This window comes from Barbatula barbatula (assembly GCF_947034865.1).
Source record: "Barbatula barbatula genome assembly, chromosome: 10".
NCBI classification, from domain to species: Eukaryota; Metazoa; Chordata; class Actinopteri; order Cypriniformes; family Nemacheilidae; genus Barbatula; species Barbatula barbatula.
In genome coordinates, this window is record NC_136773.1 from 20695119 (window position 1) to 20713178 (window position 18060).

At 38.5% G+C, this 18060-nt stretch overlaps 1 protein-coding gene across 4 annotated transcripts in view; it reads right to left on the reverse strand.

Annotated features, from left to right (window-relative positions):
• Nucleotides 1-18060, reverse strand: part of mical3a (microtubule associated monooxygenase, calponin and LIM domain containing 3a) — a 50174-nt gene that overhangs the window by 17120 nt on the left and 14994 nt on the right. For all 4 annotated transcript variants that reach the window (XM_079465581.1, XM_079465580.1, XM_079465579.1 and 1 more), the window contains exons 6-28: nt 17859-18014; nt 16555-16655; nt 14885-15142; nt 14319-14434; nt 13743-13869; nt 13474-13567; nt 13358-13384; nt 12499-12646; nt 11276-11472; nt 10990-11108; nt 10798-10863; nt 10520-10699; nt 9049-9132; nt 8248-8343; nt 7377-7496; nt 6522-6611; nt 5792-5899; nt 5342-5528; nt 4014-4108; nt 3809-3899; nt 1750-1945; nt 1362-1573; nt 509-598 (exon numbers count right to left, since the gene is read on the reverse strand). In XM_079465581.1, coding sequence (XP_079321707.1) covers nt 509-598; nt 1362-1573; nt 1750-1945; nt 3809-3899; nt 4014-4108; nt 5342-5528; nt 5792-5899; nt 6522-6611; nt 7377-7496; nt 8248-8343; nt 9049-9132; nt 10520-10699; nt 10798-10863; nt 10990-11108; nt 11276-11472; nt 12499-12646; nt 13358-13384; nt 13474-13567; nt 13743-13869; nt 14319-14434; nt 14885-15142; nt 16555-16655; nt 17859-18014 — 2958 coding nt within the window. The remainder of the gene's footprint in view (nt 1-508; nt 599-1361; nt 1574-1749; nt 1946-3808; nt 3900-4013; nt 4109-5341; nt 5529-5791; nt 5900-6521; nt 6612-7376; nt 7497-8247; nt 8344-9048; nt 9133-10519; nt 10700-10797; nt 10864-10989; nt 11109-11275; nt 11473-12498; nt 12647-13357; nt 13385-13473; nt 13568-13742; nt 13870-14318; nt 14435-14884; nt 15143-16554; nt 16656-17858; nt 18015-18060) is intronic.

Sequence of the window (18060 nt, forward strand, 5' to 3'; positions counted from 1 at the left end):
ATAAACTACTTGATAACCACATGTAAATTGACATTTCTCAGATTAAGAAAGAATACATTTAAATAAACATTTTATATTTATATAAATTTATAAAATATAGTTAAATGGCAATAGGTGAATATTATAAACTGATCATTTTCTGCTATTTGACTCGTCCTAGTGTAAAGTCGTGAAAAGCAACATGCAGACGGCACCTCCAATAAAAATGAAAGTCATTATTAAAGCTGAAAAGCATTTTCATAACTTAAAAACATCTCATTCAACACATCACTGTTGTGAACACGCACTTTTTCAACCCATCACAATATTATTACAGAAACAAGGCAAACAAAGACATTCCTGGTAAATTCTGCATAGCAAAATCGAAATAAATCAAAACAAGCTTATCTGCACAAAATTCTGAAACAAAAAGCAGCAGAGGTAAAACAGCCAATTTGGTTGGATCAGTTTTCTCCGGTCATGGGTTTTTGGTGTGTGCTGTAGCCAAACGCATCCACGGGCATTATACCTTTAAACACACCCGTATCCTCTTCATGTGCCAGATTCTCCAGCCAAAGACCTGACTGAAGCTCACACTGCCAGGGCAAATACTCTCCCTCTGTCACCCCACACAATTACCCCACCACATCGACACACAGACACACACAACGATGGACACACAGCAGAGGATCAAGAGACAAGTGACAGGAAAAAGATGAAAAAAGAATACCGTCACAGTACAACAAGACAGAGAACAAGGAACCTCTCTTACATGCAAAGAAAGAAGTAAAGAGTACTTTATTAACTCTCAAAAATAGGGCTTTTGTTGCTTTCTTTGAGCTTTGAGGCCACATCTAAGCAGAAGCCAAGGAAGTTTAATTTCATAAAATAAAAATACATTAGCTGGGCACATTAGCATAACCAAGTCTAGCATTCTATAGCCTCTTGCTGGTGAGACGAATCGGGTTTAAAACTTTCATATATCGCTGGTAAAAGCTCCAGGGTTAGTTTTAGCCCTAGGGAAATCTTTCGCCTTAAAATTGTCTTATTCAAAGGGAAGATGTGATTTAAGAAGTTCTCTACGAATACGAGGCGACAGACAATGCAGGCAAACAAATAATATCCGATCAGGCGTGCGAGACGTCAATTACATAAAGATGATATGAAGTGTAGAGAGGAAGTGAGACTCAAACACATTTCAATCTTCCCAGCCCTTCAAACTTATCGGCTACAATGATAAAGAACGTAAGCTACTTAAATTTCAACTCAAATCACAATCAACCAGCTCATTTTGCCCGGAATATCTACATGAAATCATTGTTGACCCATAAATCACATTGACATGTGATCATTCATCTTTCATTGGCCCAATCAAAGCTTACCTTCACTTGACTCCTCTTCCTCCTCCTCTTCATAATCTTCCTCTTCGTCCTCCATCTCTCCATCATCATCGTCTTCAGAAGCACCGGGGTCGCTTTCTCCTTTAAGTTTAGCGTGGAGCTCCACGGCCTCTTTCCAGGGCACTCCACCCAGATCAGACAGACCAGCCCCTTCCTGTTCTTCATCCTCTTCCTCCATATCAGACTCCGAGCTGCTGCGGGGGTCAATGAGTGCGTTACTTAAAGACAGCATTGACACTATTTTACCTAAACATTGCAACGTACAGTAGGTTTATACTTCACTTTATACATCAGGTGTTCTCTATACAGCTAGCTATAGATGTCATCTATAAAGGAAAATTAGCCGAGCAGGGGTGTGCGAGTAATATACCTGGATCCCTCATCCACATCTGTGGGTTTGTCCAGCACACTGCTGAGGTTGTGCTCCGCCAGCGTCTCCTCGGGTACCTCTTCTAGCTCCTCTTCTCTCATCATGGAGAGGCGGTAGTTCTCCAGCTCGATTCTCTCTGGAGTCGCTTTGAGCCGCTTGGCCACACTGGGCTCCGTCAATCCATTCACCTCCGACACTGTAAAAGCAGGGGAAAAAACTAAATGCCTTCAATATAATTGTTTTTATCTTCCAGTTAGAGAGCGGAACACATGACTGCAGTTAAAATGACAACACGGTAATTTGCTCCAACTAACCTTGATTTTGTTAAAAGAGCGGGTGTCAATAAAGAGACTTGTATAAGACGCTTAGTTATATATTACCCACGCTTACAATTTCTATTGCTTTAAACTGTCCATTTTTACAAACATGTACATGTGGACGTTTATTTTAAGCATTTCAGCAGTAGACAAACCAGACAAACACAGTCAAAGTAACGACTCTCTTTATTTACACAAACAATATGTACCCTTCATAAAACTACATGTATGCTAGAATTAAATAGATAAATAATTTTATCATGTAAAATACATTCTCATAATAATAATACTTTGCCTTTTTCCCATCCTATAAGACAAAGTCTCAGAAAATACGGAATAGCTTTGAATCATATTTTATAACAATGAACTTGTGGATATAGTAATGAAGATGTGGATATGCCCCTTAAGTGAAACCCCAAAACAAGCCATTCAGAGTAATATTATGTGCATGTGATAACACAAAAATCTATCACGGTGTAGGTGAAAGTGGTTGGAAAGGTGAATCATGCAATCCAAACGTGCAAAAACAAACGGCCAAAACTGACAAATAAACAATGTTTTCAGAAATCACTTCATATCTGTGAGTACCCCTCATTGTGAAGTGATAATGAAGTGACCATATCAAAAATGTATTACCAAAATCGTTTTATATATATGACTTCCAACTAATCTAATCTTTTCCACTGCTGAAGAAATAATAAATATAGAATAAATACTCAAACACTGAGTGAATCTCACACATAAGCAATATTAAAAACGACTACAAAAAGTAAAGCCAAATCAATCTGTTTTTAGGTTTTGATTCCTGTTAAAATACAACCTAGACATTTCTTCATAAAATTCAACCTCTTAAATTAAACCAAAATATTTTGCTAAAACATCTTAAAAACAGGTGTATTAAAACTAGTTATCTAACTGCAACCTTATATAACTATATTTAATTAAGCCATCTTTAATATTTCATCCTGTATAGCATAAACGTACAATAACTTTGTTCTTATGATACACACATGCCGGATGTCAGAGCAGTGATGTTAGTATGCGGAGGTGAAACAGGAGTGAAAAGACACCGGGATAAAGATGCAAGGACAAATGGAAGTGTAGACCAATCACTAGCTCAGAAATAAGCTGCTCTGATAGGAGAGGGGAAAGGTAAAGCTCACAAAGTTGACCAATCACAAGCACTGATACAAGCACCATCACAGGGAATATCTACACAGACAGAAGGGATTTCAACAAAAAGAGAACACAATAAACACAATCTAATATTCACACGATAACACATACAGGCAAAAAAATTAAAATCTTAATAGGTTATAAAACTTTAATAAATACAACTACATAGACACACAATTTTTTTTGCCTGGATGATTCACTAACATCCAAAAAAACTGGATTAGGCTACACCACCCAAACAAAGCATGCTAAATTTACAAAGTGTTAATCATTGTGACATGATCAGTTTACACACAACAAGCATCACAGGAAGTCATAGCATATGTGGGCAGGAGGTGCCCGGTCGGCTCATAAACTGAAGGGTTCATGCTAGAGAATATTGAGCAGGATGTTGAGAGTAAAGCAGGAGAGGAGATATATGCAGTAGGTGAAGAGAAAAGGGGAATCTAAGGGATTGTGTGCCACCTGGTGGCGAGTCCAAGACATTGCTTGACGCAATGAACCCAGGGAGGCCTTTACTCCTCGAGAGAAGCACAGGACAGGGCCTAAAGAGGAAAGGCGGGTACCTGAGGGCCGGCGTTCCACTGGGGTCTGAGAATTTATGGTTTGGCCTGGGGTGTCCACTGTGTTGGGAGTTACTGCTAACATCTGGGGCTCCTATAAACCGAACAAAACACATCAAGATAAATACTATTGATTTTACATACGAAAACAGAAAGATCGTGCAAGGATTAAAACAGTGTGGTCTATTAAACCCGCCTGACTAAGTACCTTAGGGTTTGCATGAGCTGTGGCATGTGCAGGCCGTTTCCTCTGCGCCAGACCAGACAGTCGGTAGCAATAATGCGGTTTGCAATAAAACTTCCCTAAAAGAATAAAAACGCAATTACCATATGGCCACGGCACAAATCAAATAAAAACCGCAAACAAAGTAATACATAAATTCCCAAATGCAGCAATGTCGATTTCCCACTAACTTGAATATTTGTTACTGCACCAAGTGGGAGCTTACAAAACAGTCTCTGTTTGAAACAACAATATCCCAGTGTGTTGGTCACAAAGACCAAGTCATGTCAACAAACTATGAGCAAGCGATTACGAAAAACTGTCAAATGTAAAGCACTCTCTTCCTTTATGCATTTGGCAGACGTTTTAATCCAAAAGGATTTACATGGCATGATACTAAACATTTGTATTTGAGTATGTGCAATCCCTGGTATCGAAGCAATGACCTAGGCCGTTTGCTAGCACCATTCTCTAACCACTGAGCTACAGGAAAGCTTTATTCTCACATTTATCAATAATGTCATTACAGGACAACAAAAACAACAAAGTAGAAACTGTTTGTATGTTTGTTTTATGCCATACCAGCTTCGATGGCGAGAACATTTTTGTCTATATTACATTAGGTTTTTATCATTTATTTTTCTAAAAATTTTATTCAAAGGATTTAACTGTATAAAACATTTTCTCAGAGGGTTAAAATTGACATAATCTACTAAATCATGCTTGAAGGATAGTGGGCTTTTACAATAAGGACATGTTGGAGGGTCTTCTTCTAGTAAAAAAACGTGTGTGTCATCCTGGAATGGCCTATTCTGCAACGGGTGTAGACAATTTGGTCCCATCGGTTTGAAAAATTATAAGATTAGAAATCTTTTGTTTAATGTAGTAATTTCTAGTCCCACTCTGTTTGCCATTTATATACGTTAAACCAGTAACAAAGATTTAGTTTTAAATGAACAAATTCGTTGCTATCCTTCTAAAACCTTTCATGTCCACATTTATTGACTTTCAGGAAATGGACAAAACCGTGTACTTTTAAATAATTGCATACCGTGTTGTCAAAGTTGAAAATTTAGTTTTTGATACTTTTAATTTATTTATTTGCAAAACTCAGTGACAGACATAAAGGGTGACTGATAATTATTATTTAGGTTGAAAAATAAAAATTGAGATAAATGGAGATATGAGGTTTCAGAAGGACATCAGTCTACATTTTATTATGATTTATTAACACCATATTCCTTTATTTACGGAAAAACAGATGCTATAATCATGAGGGAGGATAATGTTTTGTGATAATAATGATTTCGTACCATCCTCAACATCGAAGGCGTATGAGGACAAACGGAGGGTGGTGCCACAGTAGTCACACTTGAAGCAGCTGCGATGAAAAAACTTTCCTTCTGCGCTGAGGCGTTCCATGACGTAGACCCGCTTCCGACAAAAGAAACACACGTCACTGCCGCCGATGTTCTGAGGAAACTCCTTCCGCAAAGAACCCTGCAGAGACACAAGTTGTTTCTAGTGATAACAAGATACAAGAAAAATAAACCATCAACTTGAGGCAGAGTCGGCATACTAGTAAATACGGGACAGTTACGTACACAGCCAATCAATGTCCACCATTTTGTGCTCCATGTTGACATTGTAACCATTAAAGTGATTACACATCCATATATACTAAAGTAACCAATGACTTAAGATCCATTCTCAATGGTTCACACAGCGCTATAGGGAAACAGTACAACACCCATCATTCTTACCAAATCCACTGTCTCAAGAGGGGGCCTGGGGTGGTCCTGAGGCTGTAGCTGATTGGCTATTTGCTCAGCCAGTGAGCTCACACCCCCTGTGTACATCTTTACGTACTTCTACAAGTGATGAACAGGACGAAAGAATAATAAAGAGAAGAATCAGAGTGAGAGAGGAAAAAGGTTTTTGAATGAACGAAAAGCTATAAGGTAGATGCTTTAGAAAAAACGAACGTGGCGTGAGAATAAAAGATGCGAGCATGCTTGGTTGTTCAGATGTATAGATGTTAGAAGGCACAAGGTGTAACTCGCAAGGTGCTAAACACAGAATTGGCAAGAAAATCTATTAGTCACACTAAAATCACACTAATCCTTCATAAATACCGCACCATGAAGATCTGCATTTGCATGTGTAATAACTCTAGGTTCTTCCCAAATCAGATTAAATTCAATGCCTTGATGCATTATTACGTTACTTCAGCTCATTATGTGTCTTGCAGATTTCTGAAACCCAGATAAAGCTTTCCAGAAAAATCCTTCATGCAGCACATATATAGGTCACATCCAGGCAAAGTATAAACAGTATAATCTATGTATTTTACGGCATACTATATATTCAAACAGCAAACTGTTATCTGTTGTGAAATGGCACACACGTGCACGCCTGGGTTATTCTGTGAAAAAAGGCACACCAGATGCCTTCATGGGTGTTAGAAATCACATCCAAACACATCACTGCTACCTGCCGGAAAGATGCGGGGGAGTACAGGGGGGTATCAGAGTTTGCATCACACCATTGCTCTGTGAAGAAGTGTGACGTCTTTTTCTTTGACTTTGAAAGAAACAGAGTGTGAGAGAGGCAGCGCTGGGGAGAAATGCCTGAACATCGACAAAGACGGCAAACAAGTGCAAGATTATGTGAAAAACCTGTGGTTGTCAAATGTTTAAAATAAATATTTTGTCCGATTTGTACCAGTCAGTATTAACAAATAAAACTGTTTTCAAGGCCAGCTGGTGTTGAGAGTTCACCTTGGGCTGGGTTGGTTTGTCTTTAAACTGAGAGGCTAACCTCTCGGCTCTTTCCTGAATACTGGGGATGTGTAAAGGCACATGATCATCAGAACGCAAAACTTCCCTCTGCTGAGAGAGATGAACTCATGTCACTGTGTTAACATCATGAATATTCTCACCCGTGAGCTAAATCACATGCACAACACTGAACTTATTCCAAAGGAAAGGGGTTTCATGGCATGCACGGGCAGGGCTACCTGATGCTCGGGGTCAGAGGGAAGGAGATTCTGCTCAGGACTGAGACCTTGGGTCAAAAGCCACTGCTCAATAAAGAACCGTGATGGCTTTTTCATAACCTCAAAGGGATTGAGAGGGAAAAAACTGCTTTTATTTTCAATGTATAAAATAGAGAACTTAAACTTAAATTCCACTAATGGTCAATTAGTTAAAATGACCAATTATCATAATTTTCGTTGCGTGAAAAAAAACTAGTAAATATTATTGGAAAAAAGATGATTTTGGGGTAAACTATCCTTTTTAGAACATGCCATGTTTTCCATTATGTTTTCCATATGAATTGTTCTACCTGAGGCTTCTTCTTCCGTTCAGATTTGCCTTTAAATCTAGCAGTTAGCGTCTCAGCTCTCTCATGAACACTAGGGATGTAAACAGGCTCTAATTCATCCACATTAGGCAGACTGTGTTCCTGTAAACGAAGAGGCTGATGAAAACTCAACTCGAATAGAGACTATGGGGTTTCACTCACAGAATCCTAGAAAATAAACCATTTTGCAGAAAGACACAGAGTCTCTTTTAAGAAGAAAAAATATACCAATTAAGTAAGTCTATGGTAAAAACAAGCAAAGAAATCTGCCAATGGGGTGAGAGAACTAAACTTGAATTAGGTACATGAGAAAAAGGTCAAGCTAAAATCATGTTTATTTTTCTCACCCCATTGGCAGATTTATTTGCTTTTTTTACCGTAAACCTACTTAATTTTTATGAAACAAGACTAAATATTAGGTCACTTTCCTTGTCAAGTAATTGTATATCGATTTAAGAAGTTTAAGACAAAAATGCTTAGTAAGCATGACATTTTTTTTAGTGTGATAACTAAATTCCAACAGAACTGAATTCTTTGCAGCACATTGTTTCCAAATGGTAATACAGTGATCTATATCTGCATATAGAATGTGTATAGACCATTAAAAATATTAACATTGCTACTGCTTAGGAACGAAAGGGATGGAATGAGATCAATGAAGAAAATGTTCATTTCCACCACCCGACGGTTCTGCATAACAAGGTCAAATTCCAAACATATTCTTCCTATTTATCTTCGCTTCTATCCTCATTTTAATTTCATCTGCACTCTATAAGTGTATGTTCTGTTAGAGTCAGACCCTAAGAGAGATGCCAAAGTAAGTACAGACGGACGACAGAACGATGCTCATCACCTGTGTGTGTGGAAGAAACGATGAAGAGAGTGAGGAAGAAGAGAGGAAAATGGTTTTCTTAGGGCAGCTCCTCAAGACTTCAGTACCGCTGCTGGCCTTCAAAGAAATTAGACCGTAATGAGACTTTAAAGGAAACTTCACACACAAACGACAGACTTCTATCTAGAGCTGGGTAGTATGTATTGTAGATTCAGGATATTTCCTTTGGCCATTAAGTGTTTTAAAGGCCACATAGAAAACCTTAGAGATGATCATTTTCATATTTCAGTTCAAACTGCCTGTTATAGTAAATCGATTCAAATCAGTTGAGCAATTCTCACACATGGGATTTTCATAGCACATGCTGAGTGACAGGAATGTTGTTAACGGATTACAAACAACAGTAAAACACAAAAAGGGAAATACCTTTCAAACAAAGAGATTTAAAGTGCCACTTAGGATTGAGTAAACACACAGAGACCTCCCATGCGCACCGAATGCATATCAAAGCTATCAAAACCACATCTAAACCTCAACAATCTAGGAATGAGGAATTTGAAAGCACCAGAACAATAAGCAAAGCATTTGGTTCATTCATTTTATTCAAACTGGAAATGCAAATAAAGCACTGAGAGACCTGCCTCTAGGTTTCTAGTGTTATTAAATGGGAAACTACAACAACAGCACAAGTAAACACAAGTTAATGGGGTAATCACTTATCACCTCGTAGATCTACAGTTTTTCTACCTCACAATACAGGGAGAGAGACACTAGAGAAACCGCAGGTGACAACATTACGTGTATTACTCCAGCTATCTGTACCTGCTCCTGTCTCATGGGCAGAGTCTGATGCTTCAGTTTCTCCTTATAACGAAAACTCATCTGCTCCTGTAACTGTGTGCGCCTCTGAACACACACACGCATGTACAAACAGACCAAACATATTCATGTCATATGCTATACACACACAATTCTACACATTCAGTTTCACAAATCTCCCAAAATTACAAATGCAACAAAAATATTGCTTGCAAACTCATTTTGCTTCTCAAGGCAATTTAAAGGGCTACGTCATCTAAAAATAAATCCCTAAAATAGCTTAAAGTAAAAAATCTAACAAACACAACAAGTAGTTACTCCTAAACTCCGTATAGTAAACCTGTGAGGGATGTTTAATTGAACAAATCCAAAAAGTTAAACAAGGTCTGCACTCTAAAAATGTTTATTAGAAAGTTCACCAAATGACAAAAAAAATCTAAACAAAAAGACAATGACAATAAATAGGTGAGTGGGCCAAGTTGGTGATTGTGTAATGGGAATCTTGGAACGTGGGGGTTTACTACACTTTTACCTTCCTCCATGCCGGAACCGGAGTGTGCCGTGCTAACTCTCTTAAGGTGGGTGGGGCGGAAGAGGGGCCCAGGTTGGGCATCGAGTCCCCCTGTGACCAGTGTCACGTACATGACAGTTGAAGTGACCAATGAAACATGAGCAAGTGCCAATGCCAAACGTAAGCCACCATCAATGTTCATGAAAGTAGTGAGAGAAGAAATGCAAAAGAAAAGAACCGTAAGCATGCACATACGGTTGAAACTAAAAGATAAAGAAATGTAAAAGACTATAAGAAAACATTAGCAATATGTGCTTAAATGAAACGCAACTTGAAAGCGGAAACAACTTATTTAACAGAACAGAGTCTTCTAAAGTCAGTCAACAGTATTAAATAGTTTTCATGAAGGAAGAATGAACAAAAAACTTTTCAATTACCAAATGCTCGACCGAACAAACACAAAAATTTGTTTTACAAGAAATGGTATTTTTTTTTATACTTTTTCACTGGATAAATATTTGCAAAACCTAGTGACAAACATAAAGGCTGACTTCTATTAATGATTTACGATTTATTAAATCCAAATAACGAAATATGGCGATAGAAGGTTTCCGAATGACGGCAGCATCAGCACCACCACAGTGATCCATTGCACAAGCACTAAAATGCTCCCAAATCCTGTCTGATGTCAATAATTCATGACGATTTGTCCATTAGAACAGATCACAGCATAAATAAATACTGGCTATTACACATCCACAACAGTTCTAAGATTTCTGTAGTTTTAAGACACGCACCATTCCTATCAGGCTTCTCACAAACAATATCAGTAACACCGACTCTCAGCGCATCTCCTTAGAGTTAATAACATGATATTACTTAGACCTACTTGTGCGCACACAATGTTACATCTCCTTGCCCTTACATCACGCGTTGATATTTTAAACCACATCTTTAGCTCACCTGTCTCTTGAGTCCTGAAGACTGCGCCGGAGCGTTCTCCTCAAACTTCGCTAACAGCTGCGTGGCCATCGACTTCACTTTGTTATTGTTGTTCGCTGTTGCGGAGGAGTCGACTTTACGATCGACCAGAGCCGAGGCTATGGACGGCCTGTCGTCTCGATTAACCCTCTGCAGCTCCTCCTGAGGTTTAGAGACCAGAAATAAATGCTTTTTGAGTGAGATTCTCAATGTTAATTGATATTTTGTCCATTTATGACAGAACCAAGACATGGGCTTACATCTTCTGATTGTCCTGCTTGGCTGGTCTTTCGTCTTTTTCCGTCCAGTTCTTTTTCTTTTTTGTCCTGCGAGAAATTTTGTAGGAAAAGCTGAGCGTTTACAACAATATTTTAGAGGTCTATAATAAATATAATAAATCATTCTGCAGTAATGAAAGTAAACTATGGTTTCTTTTAAGAAATTGCCACTACCTTGGGATTTCTTTTGCGGGAGATGGCGATGCTTTGACCCAGTTTACTGAAGAAGGAGATGGGCGATTTAGTGCTAGCAATCAACGCAGCCTTCTCCTCTGGGCTTAAGTTGTGGTTTTCTGTTTCAGGACAAAAATATGAATGACAAATGATCAGAACTTACAAATAAATGATTACATCTTTCTAGGAAGTGGGTCTCTACCAAGGCATCATAACATCAGCTAATATACATTCCTTTAAATCTTCAGATTTTCTTTAGAAGAATAATGCTATGACTGCAACTCACCAACAGGTGGCACAGTGTCCTTGAACATCTCGTAGAACTGGCTGAGGTACATCACCATGGACAGCTTGTCAGGCTCCACCACAACGGACATCTCCTTCCCGGCAATGATGGGAGAAATCCCAAACTCCTTCTCAGCCACGTCAAAAGCCAACTGGTTGTTTTTCTCCACGTCCTTCTCGTCCAGAGACTCATAGTCACTATGGTTACACAACATAAAACAGATGAGACAAACATATCCATAGTGCCAATTATGCTCATGTGGCATGTAAATAGATTCATGTGCATGTAAATATATATCATAAAACTATTCCGTTGGTTACAAGTTGCTAATTACAATAGCATGATATCAGGTTGATTAAACTTGACATTTTAAGTTAGCATACAGTAAATAAAATTGTATTAGCACCTATTGTTCTATTGCCCTTTGTATGACATAACGCTTATTGCTCCCCGAACTCTTGTAAGTCGCTTTGGATAAAAGCGTCTGCTAAATGCCTAAATGTAAATGGTAAGAATCGCATACTCAGTTAAGAAATATACATTATTAAATGTAGAGCTTTATTTGCATTAATCACACTATTACAATGGCAAGTTTCTGGATCGAGCCCATGATGGAAGGAAATGCTGGCATACAGTATCCTTCTGAGAGAATTCCGCTAATGCTGTCTAACAAACACAAATGCCGTAAAGCCCAGCTGACCGTAGCAAACAGCTCATGAGAAGAAGCTTTTAAAGGTCGCTCAGCGTCTGCTATAAGTGTTGTGATAATATGCTTTCTGCCACTCTAGACCATGCCGCAGAGTAAGAATAGCTATAGCAGTGGTCCTGCCCTTCTGCCCCGCTGGACCAGAACCACTGCCCCAGCTGTACTGTTATTACAGTGTGCTTTAGCAATCACATGAGTAAGCCAAGTAAATAAAACCATATCATAACAAACAGAGCTGGAAATAGCTCTTCAAAGGAAATGAGGGTAAGACAACTTGATTGTTTATATCCCAGAAATGATGAAAATTTAATTCTGATACTATTCTCTTGAACTTTGCCTTCGTCTGCTGCCTTTTTACACGGCAGAGCCATCATACTTCCTCTCAAATTATAGGTTTGTTATTTTTCCCAAACCGAATCGCAGAGGCTTCGTTTGTCATCCATTCCTGAATCTCTAAATATAGACGATAAAAACACAGGGCTTTTGTTCGGACCGGCATGTGGCATACTGCACTTACATGAGGTCTGGTCTGTATCGGTGGATAACCGCACACAGGGCCAAGCCACTCTTCCAGGACATGGTTAGATCAGACACGTTGACACCTCGGTAGCCCTCCGTTTGCCTCTGACACCAGTTCAGCAGCTTACTGGAGCGCACGATGGATTCTATGAGGGACAAAGTAAAGTTAAGCATATCCTCCCAAGCTTTCTGAAGTGTGAGATTAGTCAGTATCACAACGCTCCGGCATCCAGGCTGTTAGTCACATGATCAAATCAGACTCCGGGTGCATTTCATTCCATTTCTAGAGACTTAAAGATGTCGGGAGATAGTTAAGACAGTTATTCTATTTAAACATCCCCAAATGTTTGTTAGTGCATAATATTAACAACAGTAGTGCAACAGGTGCTTTTAATAGTAAAGCTTTAAAAGATTCCATTCCGGTTTATATCAACGTAGAGCTGCACAATTGAAAAAATAGATAATAAAGATTTCAGCATTGTGTTTCATATCACGTCTGATTGTCAAAATTGTCTATTTATAATATTTACAAGTAATTAAGCTGAGCTTTAATAGCCGATGCCGACCAATTAAAAACATTGAATAAAACTGCATTTGTTTTAGTTCATAAAGAATATGCTTTGCAGTTGTCCAAACACACAATAGTTATAGATATAGAATAGATATTCTGACCATTTTCACTAACCAAACTAATCTTTATGATTATATGAAGATTCATTCATTCATTTTCTTCTTTTCATATGAAGATAATTTTTTAAAATGTTGTAATCGTGCAGCCCTGGGTCAGTTACTTTTTGTAGAAAACATTACAACGTTTTTCTTCATTTATAACATGGTGGCATGCAATCCACAGTTACCTTGCAATTGCTTCTCAAGGAGAAGTTCTAGAATGAAAATATAAAAATGTTGTAAACTTTAGTTGAGACTAAAAATATGCACGTTTTCTACTCAAAACTGTGTGAAGTGTACTTACCATTTCTTGTGAGCTTAGGAGTCGAGGAGTTGACCACATTCTCCAAATCGACTCGCAAATCTTTGGTCTCTCCCGTATCTAACAGATGCCGTACCTGTCGAAAAGTAAACTGGCATAAGAGCTCAAAGAACTAAGACAGACAACCTACAAAATGTTTGTGTTATCCATTGACAAAACGGATTCTGAAGTCTGTCAATCGTGTACAGATTTACCATGTAAAATAATTTAACTTTAAAAAGGGGGATGTAAAATGATCAACATGAACCAACCTGGTTGGGTCTCACTTGGTGAAGGCTGATGTTCGGGTACCGTGTAGATGGATCGATGCTGTACTTACTAAAGTTCTTACTCACATTCTCTGGTGTCGTTTGAGGCAGCAGTCGGTAGACACTTTCCCTGAAACACAAGGGAGCCACAGTCATGATTTTAACACACCGTAATGAGACCAAAATTGCCGTCAGCTTGGCTTTCATCCTATTAGTCACTTCACAAAATGAGATCCTAGAGGCTTAATGCCTTTTGCTTCCCCACGAAAATGCTGTTGGAATATTCTGTGTGATCAAGCACATTAGCCAAAATGTGCAACAAGAACACACTTTGTGAGGTACTGTCTCCCACAATGCAATGCTCTTGGTCTTTAATTTCCAAACAGGACAAAAAAAATGCACGATGACCGCAATTGGAATGTACTCGCTAAAATAAACACCCAACACAGTGAATACAACTTTTGACATTCTTCCCACATCATAGTCTATCGTTTTACATAGATTGAGTATACACTAAATCCATGCAGTATGATCAAACAGAGCACCATTATTCGATTTTAAACACAGAAACTGCCTTACCGTTCAGCTAAAACCTCTAGAGGAGAGTTTCCCTGAGCCCAACTCCGCACCATCCACGCTGCATCAATGGCGGCCAAAAAACCTCTTGCTATTCCAGTGCCCATTGGCCAAAAAGGCTACATGCCAAAAAAAAATGCATCAGTCATATTGCTTGTCTAACTTGTTTTTATATATTACAGTCAATGATAAAAATGAATATTTGTTAAACTGTTCAACTTCTATAAGGAAAGAAACACTATCCACAGGAATCTGCCACAGATGTTAAATTTATGTGAGAAAATGTTGTCATTTCAAAAAGAAAGTTGTTACAGCACACATTATTTTCTCTACTTGATGGAAATTCACCATCTGGTTCTGTAACAGCATATGAGGATACAAATCTCTTACAGAAAAGACGTGATCACAAGTGAAATGTGTGTTTTTGGAACATTTTAGTGTGAATCCCATGTGAATTGCCATGTGAAACCCATGGAATAACATGTTGTACACATTTGATCAAATGTGAAAAACATGTGAAAGAAAATGTGAAAGTCATGTGTCTTTTCAGTACTCTAAATTCTACCCACCTCTAGAAGACTATCCCCCACAAGGGCTACTAGCAGCTTATGACCATGGCGCTGGCGGACTAGTGCCGCGTTTTCTGAGGCGTACATACAGGTGAAGTCAAACATTGCAACGTCAGGTTGACCGTAGTGGTTGATGGCAAAGTCTAGCGTAGGAAGCTGGTGATTGGTGGAGAAGTCGGCAGCCTCTGTGGCATAAGACAGCAGAGCCTTCTGGTCAACATTCACCCTGGAAAGCAACATTTCTGTGTCGGCATAGTCCTGCAAGAAAAATAAATCATTTAACCCTAGAACTACCAATGCAGTCATTTAGACAGTTTTTCATATTTGCATTGTAACAACTTTGTTGAAATAAAACCTATATAACTACAGTATCCTGACTTTTCTTAAATATATGTATATTTTATTCTAACATTGCTGCTTTATTAAAATGACAAAACACAAAAGAGTTTGGAGTATTTCTACCTCCGAATTGACAATATGCATTAACACTTTTAATAACAAAAGTATTTATGAAATAACTATGCTACTTAGCACATTATTGGCTACTGCGCTGCAATTTTCATGTACAATTCTCTGGGTTCCCAAACTGCACAATCGACTGCGGTACAGTTACATGACAAAAAATGACACTTGTTCATGGATTCAAATGTTATTGCGCTTCGACTATGGATGCGCAAGCGGCGCGTTTCTTTATTTTTTTTTTTTTTTTACAGATGCGTGACCATTTAAAGTAGTCACAAATATCAGATATACGAGTTATTGCGTAGTTTATATGCATAGTTTATACATTTCAAATCAATCATTTTTCAGGATTTCCAGCACCTATACGGACCCTCAATGCCCTCAAAGCTCATTCACAAAGACTAAAAGCCACACAATATCAAAATAATTTTGACACTGTAGGATGTCATGTTAACAACTATTTATTTATGACCTCATTCCGAATTTGTTGCATGCTTTGACAGAAGAACATTTTTAATTTGACACAATAAGCATTAGTGGAACTGGAGAGGTTGTGTCTTAAATGTCTTTTTGATGTTTCACAAACAGCAATCCAAGATGTCTGTTGTTGGGAAACACAACGCAGCAAATAACATTAGTGCGAGGCTTTGGGTATGATAATGGGATGCATGATAATGGGATGCCTAAGAGGTCCATTTCTCACTGATTTACGCCGTTGTGATGGAGCATTGTTTGTTTCCGCAAACTGTCAAGCTCTTTAAAACAAAATAGGCTTATCACAGCTCGCTATTTAGAATGGCTTTGTTGTGAGTCCATTATAGGCCAGGCATGATGCCGAAGCATTAGTCAGAGGTCCAACTGGATTCTTTAAATTATCCCGGAAAAAGAATGCACTCTTGCACCAATAAATGGTGTCATAATTGTGCATCATTAGATCAACTGTTATGAATACGCATACATGCAACAGAAAGAGAGACATAGAGGTTCCTTGTTAATGGTTTAACAAACTTGGGAGAACTGAAAACTGAGCTGAAGAGTAAACAGTAACAGACTATCCTCATAATTCATAATTTATTTCCAGGCCCAAATGTGTTTTGACTAGTTTCTAATAAATACTAAGGTTGTCGTCTAACCCCTTAGTCTAAGATACAGAGACAAAGAGAAGTGAGTGGTAGCCAGAGTCTGTCCACCGGTCTTTGATTACTCACGTGCAGAATGACGCCCTTCTCCAGCAAACTCTGCTTTTTGGCAGTCATGACAAAGTAGTGCGTGTCATCCTTATAATACACAATGTTTTCCAGGTCAATTCCTGAAAAATGACATCAAGAGAACAGAGACGTGATGAGTGGGGGAAGTTGAAGAGGAAGTTGTTTGCATCCTTTCACTGATGTAATTAAGCTCCATCTGTGCAGCAGAGAAGCGCCCACAACCTCCTTCAACTAGAGACAGTGATAACAGTAGATACTTTTACGTGGAGCACTGTAATCTGTTTAAAAGCCCAATCCCAGTGAAAATGCTCCATATAAACACCTCAACCGGAATAAAAATGGCAAAACCGATTCAAATTTAGTTCAGATTTTAACTTTTCTAATCCGCTTGACAGGATTGGTTTTAAACCTGAAATCGAGAGTTCTGCGCATGTGCAATGACGTTTGACTTACTGGACGTACTGTTGAAGGAAATGACTATCGCGTCCGTATCTGTGGTCCTGTCATTTGAAACTTCGTATCTCTCTTATCGTTTATGAAGTGGTAATGCACAAAGTTTCCCCACTAGTTCTTGTTTTAGACGCTCATCCGCAGATGCCTTATTTTGAGTGCACGAACTTGCATTATAATAATATTAATATAAAACAAGCAATAAGGCACAGGGAAATTGTTCATCTTTGTGAGGCACTCTGCATACCGGCTGGTGTATGACACAAAATATCCGCTTCATGTGCTTTCAAAGCGCTCTCGTTATCATTTTGTCATGCACTGTTAAGTTTCTGCAGCGCGGCATGAAGTCGATCACTCATTGTCTCCCAATGATCAAATTTAGTTTGCTCTTCCAATAAACAAGCAATGGCGTGAGGATGGCAAGGATGCACCTGTCTTTTTCTCATACCTTCCCACAACACTATGCCTAAATAGTCACGCTGTTGCTTGATTAAGAGCAACACTTTACATAAAGTAGTACACATAAGAAATAACGGAATCATTCCCATTGAAACCCCGGGACATGTAAACACCAGATCGGATAACATCTCATTTAAACCGTCCAACATTTCCATGCATGCACAAACACACACAGCGTGTTTATCTCAGAAAAATATAAATCTCAATGGTACAAAAAACTGATAACATCCGTGTACAAGTCATTATTTTATTATCTTATAGCATAAACTTAACATTTGGTATATTTTGATGACCCCCTTAAAATACACCCTTGTTACTCACTCACAAAATAGGCAAAACCAAATTTGATGTTTCTCAAATTGCATCAAAACACACAACAAATACAAATATCATACCTGTAGCTTCTCTAAGGTCCTGAAAGAACTTTTGGTTGAAAATAAAGGCAACTCCACTGATCTCTTCCACCTTTGCTTCTGCAGTCGTGTTGCGGTTAATGAAGTTTGCTGTGATGGCAATAGCCAGCTTTCCCCTGAACTCCTTCCTTCTGAACCCTGAAGATAGCATCAATATTCACAAGAATTAGTTCATCGATAACAA